At 33.1% G+C, this 13684-nt stretch overlaps 1 protein-coding gene and 1 long non-coding RNA gene across 2 annotated transcripts; both read right to left on the bottom strand.

The window, feature by feature from the left end:
• Positions 1 to 1009: 1009 nt before the first annotated feature.
• Positions 1010 to 3493, bottom strand: LOC107896442 (uncharacterized). The gene is made up of 4 exons (XR_001683760.2): positions 2950 to 3493; positions 2796 to 2864; positions 2183 to 2533; positions 1010 to 2080 (listed from the first exon to the last, which is right to left on the bottom strand). It is a non-coding gene; the product is annotated as an uncharacterized lncRNA (long non-coding RNA).
• Positions 3494 to 9853: 6360 nt separating this feature from the next.
• On the bottom strand, positions 9854 to 10177 carry LOC107895450 (uncharacterized mitochondrial protein AtMg00310-like). Its single transcript, XM_016820728.1, has one exon. It carries the CDS (start codon positions 10175 to 10177, stop codon positions 9854 to 9856), a length of 324 nt encoding a protein of 107 aa, XP_016676217.1.
• Positions 10178 to 13684: the final 3507 nt, after the last annotated feature.

The following is a 13684-nucleotide window of genomic DNA, read 5'->3' as shown; positions in this document are numbered from 1 at the left end:
TATTATTGAAGAAATAGATGCTAATGATGTAGCTACTACAAATACTCATGAAGAAAGAAATTATTTCCATGGATGCGAAGCTGATGTTTCTTTGGATGACATGGATCTTTCGGGCACACAACAGCAACCAACTATAAACCAAGGTGATTCCACATTTTCAAAGAAAAAAAAAATTTGATGCAAGTGATCATATTTCTTCTACTTCATTTAATGATACTGCCACTTTATTGGCGGAAAAGATCGAAACCGTTGGCGTTGAAATCAGTAGGAGTATTGCATCCGAGGTGCTAATTCAACAAAAGTCAGAAATGACGATTCAAGAAAGTGCTCTAAAATTATATCCAACATTATATGAAGTAGAAGGTTTAACTGAAGATGAGCGCTATCGCGCATTGAGCAAAATTCCAGATCATCCAACGCAAATGTTCATTTTCTTTAGTTTACCTTCTTCTGTAGGATTGGAATGGGTCAAAAGATTTCTTGCTGACCATTAAAAATCATGGTTGTGTTGATGATATTTTGGTAACTTTTTGTGTTAGTAATATTTGGATAGTATAATGACATGATAGACTGTCATTACAATGTTGTAACTTTTTGAGGTTGTAAAATTTTATAACATATGGATTATGACATATAAACTAATTAAATCATGTAACTTTTTGTTAATATATGAATATTATATTTAGATGTGAAATATAATTCTCAAGTTATTTATTACTTCTTATATTTTGTTTTTTATTGTAGAATAATCAAATTATTTGTTTCACTAATGATATTTTAGCACATTAAATATGTAGTGCAATTTAAAAATAATAAAATAGATTATATATTATTTTTATAGTATTAAATATTATGATTTTTTAATTCATATAATAATAATTATATTAAGAATTTTATTAAATTATATATTATTTTATTAAATTATTTATTATTTTTAATAATAATCTTATTAAAATTTAATAATAATAACAATAACCATCTACCTAACAAAAAAATTCTGCTAAGGGTATTCTGGTCATTTTAATTTTTTTTCTTATTCTATTACAACTTCATTCCATTCAGCCAAACATAAGAATACTATTACAGTTCTATTCCATTCCATTCAATTAAACAGTTCAATTACTGATTATAACTCTATTCCATTACAGCTCTATTCAATTATAGTCCTATTCCATTACAGTGAACCAGACGTACTGTAAAAGTTTTCAACCTATAAACCTTTGTATTGTCTTGTATAAAATTATATCTAAGACTATTGCTAATAGGCTTCAAAAAGTTTTAGAGCTCTGCATTTATGAGGCGCAAAGTGCATTTGTATCGGGGAGGTTGATTACTCACAATGTGATGCTGCCTATGAACTTTTGCACACTTTTAAAAACAAGAGATTGGGAAAAAAAAGGGTTATTTGGCACTAAGGGAGTATGAAAGTTATAGGAGCCAATGTATATACTTTGATAAACCTACCAGTTTTTTTTAGCACGAATGTTGATGTAAGCAGGTGGTGGAAGATACTTTGGGTGTCAGTAGCTCAGAAAATCCTGAAGTTATTTTGGGGCTCCCAAGTATGATGGGAAGAGCGAAACGTAAGGCTTTCCAAAAACTCAGACTGTATAAATACAAAATTGATAGTTGGAGTAATAGATTTCTTTCGTAATGGGGTAAAAAAGTTTTTATAAAATCGATTTTGCAGTCAATTCCAGTGTACTCAATGTCTTGTTTTCTTTTGTTGAAATCGCTCTGTATAGGAATGGAAAATATCATGGGGAAGTTTTGGTGCAGGTAAACACGGATGCAATGGTGGTCCCAGTTTTCGTTGTTTATCCAAGTTCAATTTAGCGTTTTTAGCTAAGCAAGGGTGGCACTTAATTCTTATCCGAATTCGTTGTTAGCTAGAACGTTAAAATTGAAATCCTAACCGTTACCAGACTTCATCCACGCAGGTTTAGGTAATTTACCTTCCTATACCTGGCAAAGCATGTGAGCTGCGAAAGGGCTCCTTCATGAAGGCCTTTGTTGGAGAGTGAGTACAGGGACTTCCAATTTTTGTTTTGGGTGATTCTTGGGTCCTAGAAAGTGCTAGCTACAAAATTCAAGACGGTGTTAAAAATCAGAATGTACAAATAGTGGCAGACTTGATCGATCCTAACACTAGAAGATGGAAGAGGAATGTGATTTTCAATACATTTAGTGAGAGGGATGCTGAATGGATCCTAAAAATTCCTTTATCATGGTGCCCGAGAGATGATCATTTGGCATGGAGGGGTGAAGCTTCTTGAGAGTACTCTGTGCGCAGCAGTTACAAACTTCTAATACAGGGTTTGTCCTACTCCTAGACAGGTACATAATACAGAATGCAGCCTTTACAAAAACATGTGGTTGCTCAAAGCGCCACTAAAAATAAAATTATAATATGGCGTAATATACAGAATATTATCCGTACTTTTAGTAATTTACACTATAGGAGACTAATGAACACTGCTAGATGACCGCGATGTGATGATGATGCAGAAATTCTCCTACATATGTTGCGCGACTGCAAAATAACAAAAGATGTATGAAGAATTTGGAGTTTAAATTGCCACAAGATTTGAATAACAGAAGCCACATTGACTGGATTTCATACATATTTTCTCAGTATTTACAAAATCAGTGTCGATTGTTTGTGTGTGTTTTGTGGGCAATATGGATGAATCGGAATAAATGAGTGCATGAACAGTGCTTTCAAGATGGTTTATCTACTGCCAGATTTGTCAAGAACTATCTTAAAGAACTGGATGACTTGGAAAGAGTCTCACCTTTGCGAAGAGAAGCAGTGGAACGGTAGAAGGGCCCGAAAGATGCTTGTATAAAAGTAAATTTTGACGCTGCATATTGTCAAAGAGAAGCAATTTCATGTTCGGGTATATTGCTTAGAGATCAAAGAGGGAATGTAATTGCTTCAAAAATTACCTGTCATGAGAGTATCTCATCGCCTTTTGCAGCGGAAGCAGTGGGTTGCACAGTGGCCATGAAGTTGTGCTTAGATCTAGGTTTGAGGAGATTGGAAGTTGAAGGGGATTCCCTCACAATGATTAAAAAAGCGAAAAGCAATGAGGATGATAGATCGGAAATTTCAGCATATATTGAAGACATGAAAAAGATGACTAAGGATTTTTAGGTCTATAGCTTCATGCATGTTAAGCGATCGGCAAACGGCGTGGCGCACCAATTGGTGAGTGAAGGGCTTAAATTGAAACTAGCGTTTTTTGAGTCAAACGGTGTTCTAGATTTTGTAGAGGAGTTGGTTGAACAAGATCGCTGCTGGAGCGAGGCACCAGATTGAACTTTACTGATGCCGAGAGAAGGGGAAGCATAAGGATGGTTCGTCTGCTAGGTGTTTTCATAGAAACCAAAGGGTTTTCGCTCCCTGATTTTGTTGTTTCTCAGGTACTAGTATTAATTTTGCAGGTTCTAGATTTTCTTATCTTTCTGCTTATTGAAGCAATCTAGCGTAAATAGCTGGGTTTATGTACTGGGCAGCCCAATGGACTTGTTTTGAGCTTTAATTTTTTAATCTAACTTATGATTAAAAAAAACTATATTTTATATTGAACATATTAAAAATACTTTAATTATTATTTAATATTTTCTATTATATTATTTGAATTGATAAATTAATATATTTTTAATTATATTCAATAATTTAAATAAAAAATTATTATCTTACACTAATTATTTCAATTAAAAATAAAATATTTTTAAAAACTAACTAAATATTAAAGACGTAAAATCACATGCGTTAGCTAATAGTACTAAATATGTGAAAATTACATAATTTTCCTTTATTGCCTATTGGAGTATTTTAAATTAAGTAGGATTGTATTTATAGGAATAAAATATTCCAAAACTTCAAAAGAAATAAAAATATATTATGAAAATCTGATTGATTATTTAGTAAGAAATTTCTTGCATTTAATTTATGAAAGTATATTCTTTAATAAAATTATATTAATAGAAGTTGTTTTAAATAAAAGTAAATAATTTAATTTTTTTCTACTAAATATGGGTATAATCTTGAGAATAAGTTGAATTTTGGTTTAGTTATAGGGATTAAATTGAATGTTCAATAGTCAATGAAGGACTAAATTAGAAATTAACCCTTTTAAGAGAGTAAATTGGCTAATTTTGCCGTGAAAGTAAGAGAGTAAAAAAACTAACACTAAAAAAATGTCAAAGAAAACCATGTGAGGTTAGATTTCTTTTGATAATTAGAGCTTTAATTTAGAAAAGATAATTAGGAATTTAAATTAAATTAATAGGTTAGATACTCTTTTAGATTTTAGTTAAGACAATTAAGAGTTTAAATTAATTTAATTTTAATTTAGATAAGATACTTAGGAGTTTAATTATTGGTTAGATTTCAGTTAATAGAATTAGGAGTTTAAATTAAATAAGGATAATTAGAGCTCTAATTTATTTAAGATAATTAATACTTTAAATTAATAGGTTAGATAATATTTTATATTTTAATTAAGATTTTGAATTAAATTAGGATAATTAGAGTTTTATTTTAGATAAGATAATTAGGAATTTAATTAATTGTTTAGATTTTAATTTAGATTTCAATTAAGATGATTATGAGTTTAAATTAAATTAGGACAATTCTAATTCTGATTTATTTAAAATAATTAATAATTTAGATTAATAGATTAAATAATAATTTAGATTTTTAATTAAGATAAGTAGGGTCACAAGTTGATTTGATATTGCTGTTGTAACCCTTTGCATTCTTGTTCTGCCAACAATAGGTGATCTGAATTTATTCCCTGACTGGCCTTTGTTGGATTAATATCTTCATTTTTCTTGAACGGAAGATTAATGAAGAATTCTGAGTTTTTCCACAAAGAATTTAGGCATTTTTTCAAGAATTCTAAATGAGAATTATATTTATGATTATGTCTCCATTAATGCGGGGGATTTTCAGTTTTTAATAATTTATTTGTTTAATAATAATTTATTTTTAAATTAAATATTATTAAATAACTATTATTTATTTTAATTTTTGTTAATTATGAAAAATAAATGTCAACTAGACCCCCGTTCGATAGTGATTAGTAAAAGACTTGCGTAGCATTTAAACAATTTTTTTGTTCCTTTCTCTAAATAAATTATGAAAATTAAATTCATTTAAAACTTAGTTAAATTTGTATACTCAACTATTTATAAATGAATATATTATATATGGAGCTTTTATTTTTTTATTTTTTTTTTGAAAAATTTAAACCGTTTATTATTAGGGCCTGAAAACCACCGGAGAAGACCAAAAAAGAACCCAATCAAAACCCAAAAGTAAACACAAAATGAAATAAAAACAATAAAATAAGAAAACTAAAAGCATCGTTTTCTCCGCCCTGCAAAATCGAGGCTTATTTCGCATCAAAGCTCCAGTCAATAAACGGCAAAGTCTTCCAAAATCCGACAATGGAACGCCCGGAAATAAGGAATTTGTTGAGACGGTCATCCATATTTCAAGATTTTTTCAACCTAGTTGTTGTCACAAAGAAATGATTATGGAGGTTGACTGTACCGACGATCAGCATCGACCACTTCCACAACTTGCAAAGGCGTATCTTCAACCCACAACAAATCTGCTTCATTTCACAAGCCCTCAACAGCCATCGCATGTGCTGCTCGATTACCTTCATGCGCAATAAATTGGATTCGGCAAGAATGAAAGAGCCTTACCAAATTCTTCACATCCCAGGTAAAAGGTCTTGATTTCGAGTAATCCTTACTTGTTTGTTGAATATTTTGAACAATCAACCTAGAATCACTCTCGAGGATAACCTTTGTAAATCCCAACTCTAGAGCAAACTGAAGCCCATGAAAAACTGCTATTGCTTCTGCAATTAATACCGAATGAGTCAGGTGATGACCCTTGAACCCCGACTCCATTATGAGACCTTCATCATTTCTAACAATGAAGCCTGAAATTGCACGATTTTTGGTTATAGATATCCTTGCATCAACATTAATCTTAACCTACCCTTGCGGAGGAGGCATCCATTTAACCATGGATCTTGGCTTGGGGTGCTTCAGATTCAAAGCGCAACCTCGATACTCCATACTAAAACTGCTAATAAAGGTAACAATCTCCTCAGCCCTCTGTATCTTATTCTCATAAACATATTTGTTGCAAGAGAACCAAAGTGCCCAAATTGCAATGGCAATCTCACCTTTTTTATTACTGTCTGAGCTCTCCAGCACCTAACTCAGCCATTCTTTAAAATTAGAATTTGTCATTGAATTTGGCCACTGAACATTTAACTTGGACCAAACTTGTGCAGCAAACAAGCAATCCCGAATAGCATGAGTGATGACTCACAAACTAGTTTGCAGCGCGGACATTTGTTATCTGTAATCAATCTCCTAAAATGTAAGTTCTGATAGATAGGGATAAAATTTTTCACAAATTTCCAAATAAAAATGTAATGGCATAAATTCAATGTTATCGGAACAATGGTTTCGTAACCATAGATCCGATTTAAAGAGAAATTTATTTCAATATTTTTGCTTGAAAATTGATATGATAGGAAAATCGTATAAAAATATTGATAGAAAAATTTTACCAATTTAGTGATTGGATAGAAAAAGAAATTATTGAAGAGATTGGGTAAAACAAAGGTATCGAGACCTCTATCTCGTAAAACCGAGTCAAAAATAATTTTATAAATATTTATGAAATGTTATTAATGTGGTATTAAAATTTCGTTAGGAAATTTTAATGTTTGGGTAGTCAATTAAATGAAAAGGACTAAATTGTAATAGGTGTAAAAGTTACTAGAGTGATTAAATAGCTTAAGAGTCTAATGAGAAAGGACTTAAAAGGAAATTAGACCCAAAATTTATTTGGGCTGGACGGCAAGGGTATGAAATCAGCAGAAAAATTGATAAATTAAGGGTAAAATTGAAATATTGCAAAATTAACTAAATATAGCTAGGACTAAATAGGAAATATCTAGATTTCTCTTTATTTCTCTTCAATTCCAGCAGCTAAAAACGCCATAGGATGGTTCTCTAAGCTGATATTTCATAATTTTTGCACCAAGTGAGTTAATCCTTGCCTTTTTCTTGTAATTTTTGTGTTTCTAAGACTTTTACAACTAGGTCCTACTATTAAATTCATTAGTTTTTGATTTCATGGATGAAATTGAAAGTCACCATGGTTGAGTGCTGTAATTTTATGATGAAATAGAATTAAATTAAAGCTTTAATTTGTTTATGAGATGATTTTATTAGGTAATTTCAATAAAAATTGATTTTTAGGACTTAATTGTGAAAATGCTTGGAATTAAAGTCTATTGCTGAAATTATGATACCTAAAGGTTGTAAACTAGTTTAAGGTGATAGAATAAAATGTTAATTGATAAAAATCAGCTCAATTGAGAGGCTAATTGAGTAGGGACGAAATTATCATTTATTAAAAGCTTAGGGGGAAAATGGTAATAAACAGCTTGCACAAAAACAGTTTGGACAGCAGCAGTAGACTAACTTTGAAAAATCACCATAAATTGTAGAAATCAAATTAGAAGATGAAAAAATATGGAATTAAAGCTTATTGAGTCTAGTTTCTCATAGAAGAAATAGTGTAAGCAATAGATTTGTAAATTTTGAGATATAATGAATTTTGTGAGACAAGGTCAGAATGAATTCGGGTTCCCCTGTTCTGACTTTGAAAAATCATAAAAAATTTAAGAAAAACAATTATGGGCTTAAATTTATATGTATAGAATCCTTAATGAGTCTATTTTTAATAGAAATAAACGAGAACATTATTTGAATTCTGTATGAAGAGATAATTAATTTTTAGTGAAGAAGGGTCAGAACTGTCAACAACAGAAAATGGGTGACTTTAAAGAATAAACTGTACTTATTGGCTAAACCAAAAATTCTTAAAATTTTATGATAAAAATATATATGAGTCTAGTTTCAGGAAAAATTAACAGATCTTAATTTTGAGTTCCGTAGCTCAATTTATATATAATTTAGTGACTATGACTCAAGTAGACAACTTTGAATGAACTATAAATAATAGTTGAATTATAGAGAATGTTGCATATGAACATGAAATGTATTAAATTAATAATTAAATTTATTTATTTAGATCCGGAAGATTCAAATACGATGCTAGATCAAGGAAAGGAAAAAGTTCGGGATTAGTAGATTTTTATTGTTTACAAACAGGTATCAAGGTAAGTTCGTGTAACTTGAATTATATTCTTAAATGCTTGAAATGCATGTTTTTGATATGAATATGATTTGAATGTTCATTATATGGAAATTTATGAAACATTGATATATTTGATATAATGGGAAGAAATCCCGTTTGAATGAAAGGAAAATTCGATGGATCTCTGAAAAAGAATTGACGGTAAAAAGGATCTAGTCCGGACGGGTGATCCTATCCTGATATAACCCTCCCGAAGAATATGTGTAAAATGGATTTAGCCCAGACGGGTAATCTGAATTAGGGTCTAAATTTAGCTTGGACTGGTAATTCAGATCCAAGCTCATTAGAGTAATTGTCGTTGCAGGGGATTTAGCCTGGACTGGTAATCCCGACAATACTTTATGAGTTTATATTGCAGGGGATTTAGCCTAGACTGGTAATCCCGCTGCAAGGTTGAGGTTCGCGGGAGTGTGCTCTCTGAAATGGATATGTGCGCACATGAATATGAATTGACGAACCCGGAATTGTACAATAAATGTGTACCTCTGAAAATCCATCGAAATTCTGATAAATTCAACGGGATAAATATGGAAAAATAGCAGGGAAATGGAAATCATGGTATTGACGAGCTCATCAATCATGGTATATATATTATTGATACATGGAAATTATTGTACTAACTTGAATGTTGAGTTTGTGCATGTTAGGGTAATAATGCATTGAATGGATATATGAATGTTTATTATATTGTATTGAAAATATTAGGTAAGTATAATTCTTGTTACATGAGCTTACTAAGCACAAAGTGCTTACCCCGTTTCCTTTTTTCCTGTTTTGTAGTGTTAAGAGCTCGGAGGTCGGATTTGGTCGGAGACACATCACAATGTTAACCTGAGGATTTCGGTATATAAAGAAACTTTATTTTGGAAATCAATGGCATGTATAAGCTAACAAAGTAAATGTTAACGTGAAATGAATGTAAAGTTAGCCATTAGTATGGTTAACAAACCTGGTTTTAGATATGTGATGGCGTTATCTTATAAATATACATGAATTTATCTTGAAAATATGTTGAATTGATTTGGTTGATGTGGATTGGTCTCGATTTAATATTGCAGGGAAGGTTAGATATTTATAAAGGGGCTATATTGAATATAAAAAAAAAATTAATTCGTAAACTCCGGTAATGCCTCGTACCTTATTCCGGCAATGAATACGGGTAGGGGTATTACATAAAATGCAAACTTTGGATGGACACATTAAAGTCCATATCTGCTTGAACAGCTTTTGCTCATTGACATTTACACTTGGAGGATCCAAAAGTAATTTATACCCACTTTTCACTGAGTAAATGCCTGAATTTTCCTTAAACCAAACTACTTTATCAGATTGATTAGTAGTAGGAATAGGAATACTCACAATTTGATCCACTTCTTCCTTCGTAAAAATCAAATAAATGATATCTCTATTCCAACGGTTAGGATTCTGCAGAATTAAGTCAGACACCTATTCCATTCCAGCCACCTTTTCAATAGTAATAAGCCTTTGATCATTCCCGGGCAACCAATAATCTTTCCAAATTGGCACCCATGATCTAGCTCCAATCCTCTATTTCAAACCCGAACCAAGAAGACCCTTTGCACACTAGATACTCTTCCATACAAGCGATGGATTTGTCCCTAACGCAGCCTCCAAGAAATTAGATCCATTAAAATACTTTGCTCTAAGGACACGCACAATTAGAGAACTTGGATTTTTCATAATCCGCCATCCCTGTTTCGCTAGAAGAGCAATATTGAATTTTGACAAATCACAGAACCCCATTCCACCCTCCTCTTTTGGCACAGACAACTCTTTCCATGCACACCAATGAAGGCCTCTCCTCCCAGTCTTCTTTTGCCACCAAAATCGAGCTAAAATCACTTCCAACTCTTTACACACGGTTGACGGCAACAAGAAACAATTCATGGTATACAGTGGAATAGGCTGTAGCACAACTCTAATCAATACTTCTCTCTCGCCTATAGAAAGTAATCTCGAGTTCCAACTTGAAACTCTCCTTCGAGTTCCAACTTGAAACTCTCCTAGTTAGTTTCTTCTTAAGCTCCTTAAACACCCACTTCTTATTGCGTACCACTATTGCAGGAAGACCAAGATATTGTTCAGGGTTGTTACTCCAATCAACCCCCAAAATCCAACACACCTCCTCCATTCTATTATGTTCAACATTTGAGCTAAAGAAGATCCCCGACTTATCAAAATTGACTTCTTGGCCTGAATATTAGGCATAAACCTCTAAAGTATCCATAATCACGTAGCCCCAAAGACTGTTGCATCCCCAAAAATAAGACTATCATCGGTAAAAAATAGATGAGTGATCTTGGACCATGCTTATTCACCCTAAACCCATTAAGATCACCTCTAGTAGCAACCATTTGAAGGAGAGTCGACAGCCCTTTGCTACAAATGAGGAATAAATAAGGACTAATAACATCCCCTTGACGAAGACCTCTAGACGAGAAAACCATATTGCCTACCTCCCCATTCATAACCACAGAGTACGACATCGAAGAAACACAACGCATGACATTCTCCACCCACATATCCGAGAAACCCATTTTTTGACAAATAGCTTGCACAAATCTCCATTCAACCCGGTCATATGCTTTGCTCATGTCAAGTTTTAAAGCAAATGGTCCTTTTGAACCTACTCTCTTTCGCTTCATAGAGTGCAAAATTTCATAAGCTACGATAATGTTATTAGTGATAAATCTTCCAGGGACAAAAGCACTTTGTGCTTCGTTAATACACAAATGAAGAATTTTTTGAAGCCTATTCGCAAGCATCTTTGAAATTATTTTATAGAGAATATTACAAAGACTAATAGGCCTAAATTGAGTCATGTCACGAGGCGAACTAACCTTAGGAATCAAAACAATTCACGTACTGTTGATATCAGCCATATTATGGAGCCCATGCAACGTTTCAATACAAAAATCAACCACAACTTTGCCTACAATATGCCAAAACCATTGATAAAAAATCACCCCTAAACCATCTTCCCTAGAAGCTTTCAAATGGCTCATTTCTTTAATTGCCAAACATACCTCCTCATAAGAAAATCCTTCTCGAGATCCTCCTTCATCAGTTGAGTTATGCACGGTTCAATTCCTTCTAAAATTGCACTAGTCTCACCCACACCTTTCGATGTAAATAAAGAGTTAAAGTAATTAGTGGCCAGCTCTAGTAAATCTACATTGTTCTCATGAATAATACATTCACTATCCATCGACACCTTCACCCTATTCCTCCATCTACGGTTCGTTGCCATTTGATAGAAAAACTTTGTATTTCTATCCCCATTATTCAACCAATTCGCTCTCGCTCTCTGCTCCCAATAAAGCTCATCTTTATCAGCCTCCATGTTAAGAGCTAGTTTAGTATCCACTAATGCGCCCAAAACATCATTTGTGGGAATAGCTTTATTTAAATTAATCAACTGTCTTTCCAACTTTTTCCTTGTAAGAGACTTCTACTTCTAAATTCTTTGGAACCATCCCTCTAATCCTACTCCCATTGCCTTAATCTTATTTGAAACATCCCCCAGACTCTCAGCCTAAATCCTACTCACCTCCCTTTCACACGATTCCTCCATAAGCCACGTAGCTTCAAATCTGAAATGCTACTGCTTTGGCTGATGGTTTCCAGCAAACGAATTCAGCAACAAAAGACAACGATCTGAAAACGCATGTGGTAAATGAGATAACTTAAAATTAGGAAATAACTCCCACCAAGTAGGATTCGCAATACCTCTATTAAGGCGTTCCCGAATATTATTGACACTTGTATGACCTTTTTCCCAAGTAAACCATTGTCCATTGTAGCCAATATAGTAAGAGAACAGTCTTCCATAACTTCTCAAAATCGACACATTTGCCTTTCCCTTCTTGGAAGACCGCATTTCTTCTCATTTGAGAAAGTAATTTCATTGAAGTCTCCTATAACAACCTAAGGGATATTCGGAGAGTCATTCAATATGTGTAACAAGTTCCAAGAAGCTTCACGCATATTCTCCTCCGGTGCTCCATAAAACCCCGTACATCTCCAAGTTTTCCCCTCCAAATCCTCCTCAATCATTACATCGATGTGCCTTCTTGAAAAAGATCGAAGAGTAATCTTGCACTCACTATTCAATCTTAAATATAAACCTTCGCTTCTACCATCCAAATCCACATCAATTCCATTCAGCAGACGAAACTTGTGCCTAACCTTCTCCATCCTACCACCCTGCAACTTTGTTTCAATTAAAAACACCACTATGGGATTAATATCTCTCAGCATATGCCAAAGACGATTAACAGTTTGAAGCCTCCCTAAACCCTGAACATTCTAGTTTAGGAGTTTCATTGCTCCCGACTGGCTTGTTTGGTAAGGGCTGCCGATCGTAGATTGTCTTGTACTTGCAATGAAGTACCAAAAGTTTGATTCGAATCCTCATAACCAGAATGAAACAGTAGCATGAACACGGGGTCATTTCAGACCATCAATGTACACAATTGGACTGCTTACTTTTTCACGGGCTACTATTTCCTCATCAAAATCCTCATTAAACTAGACCCCATCCCCATTTTTTAAGTGGCCCAAAACATCTGTTAACTTTCTTTTATCTTTAACAGCAACAAAATTAAAATCTTTTGTGATTAAAACCCAATTCCCGCCTTTATTTACTAAATTTGGATTCAGAATCCCTTTATTCCTTCCATCCCCCGTTAAAATCGGGTTTCCAAAAATAGAAGATTTCCCTCCGTCATCTTTCACAAGCCATTTACTCTTCCATGACTAATTCCTTCTCGTCTGAGCAAGCAGAGAAATATCCCAGTTAAAAACATATTCTGGCTATGGCTGTGTAACTCTAACCGAAAAAAAATTCCCCATGTCCCACCCTTTCACACAGAAAATAAAATAAAGTCAATTTTTCATACTCAAATCGAACATAGACAGATTCATCATTCTTCAGCGCAATCTTCTTCTTTCTCTTTAGAGGCTTTCTAACATCCACTTTCACCCTTATTCTCATTATACGCTTGTATCTTAACTGAACTGCAACTGTATCATACTCACAAAATTCCCCAATAAAATTTTCCAACTGCTGGGCAACAGATTCTGCCATAAACCAAAGAGGGAGATCATATATAAGCACCCAAAATTCCACCTAATTTAATTGAACCACTATGCAGCTTTTATTTTAAATACATGATTCAAGGTATATTAAAAAAAATCAAAGGTAAGAATTTATTTTGAATAATATTGTTATAAGTTGTAATCATATCTGCTCTTTTTAATATAATCTCTAAAATTATTCATAGTCCATTTCCAACTTATAAATAGGAGAATAATGTGCTTCAACATACTTCAACCCGCATCCTTCTGTATTGGCAACAATACTAATACTAATCGAGCTAAGACATATTACAA

The sequence above is a fragment of the Gossypium hirsutum genome, chromosome A10 (assembly GCF_007990345.1).
Source record: "Gossypium hirsutum isolate 1008001.06 chromosome A10, Gossypium_hirsutum_v2.1, whole genome shotgun sequence".
Taxonomy (NCBI): Eukaryota; Viridiplantae; Streptophyta; class Magnoliopsida; order Malvales; family Malvaceae; genus Gossypium; species Gossypium hirsutum.
This window is presented reverse-complemented; position numbering and strand designations above follow the sequence as displayed.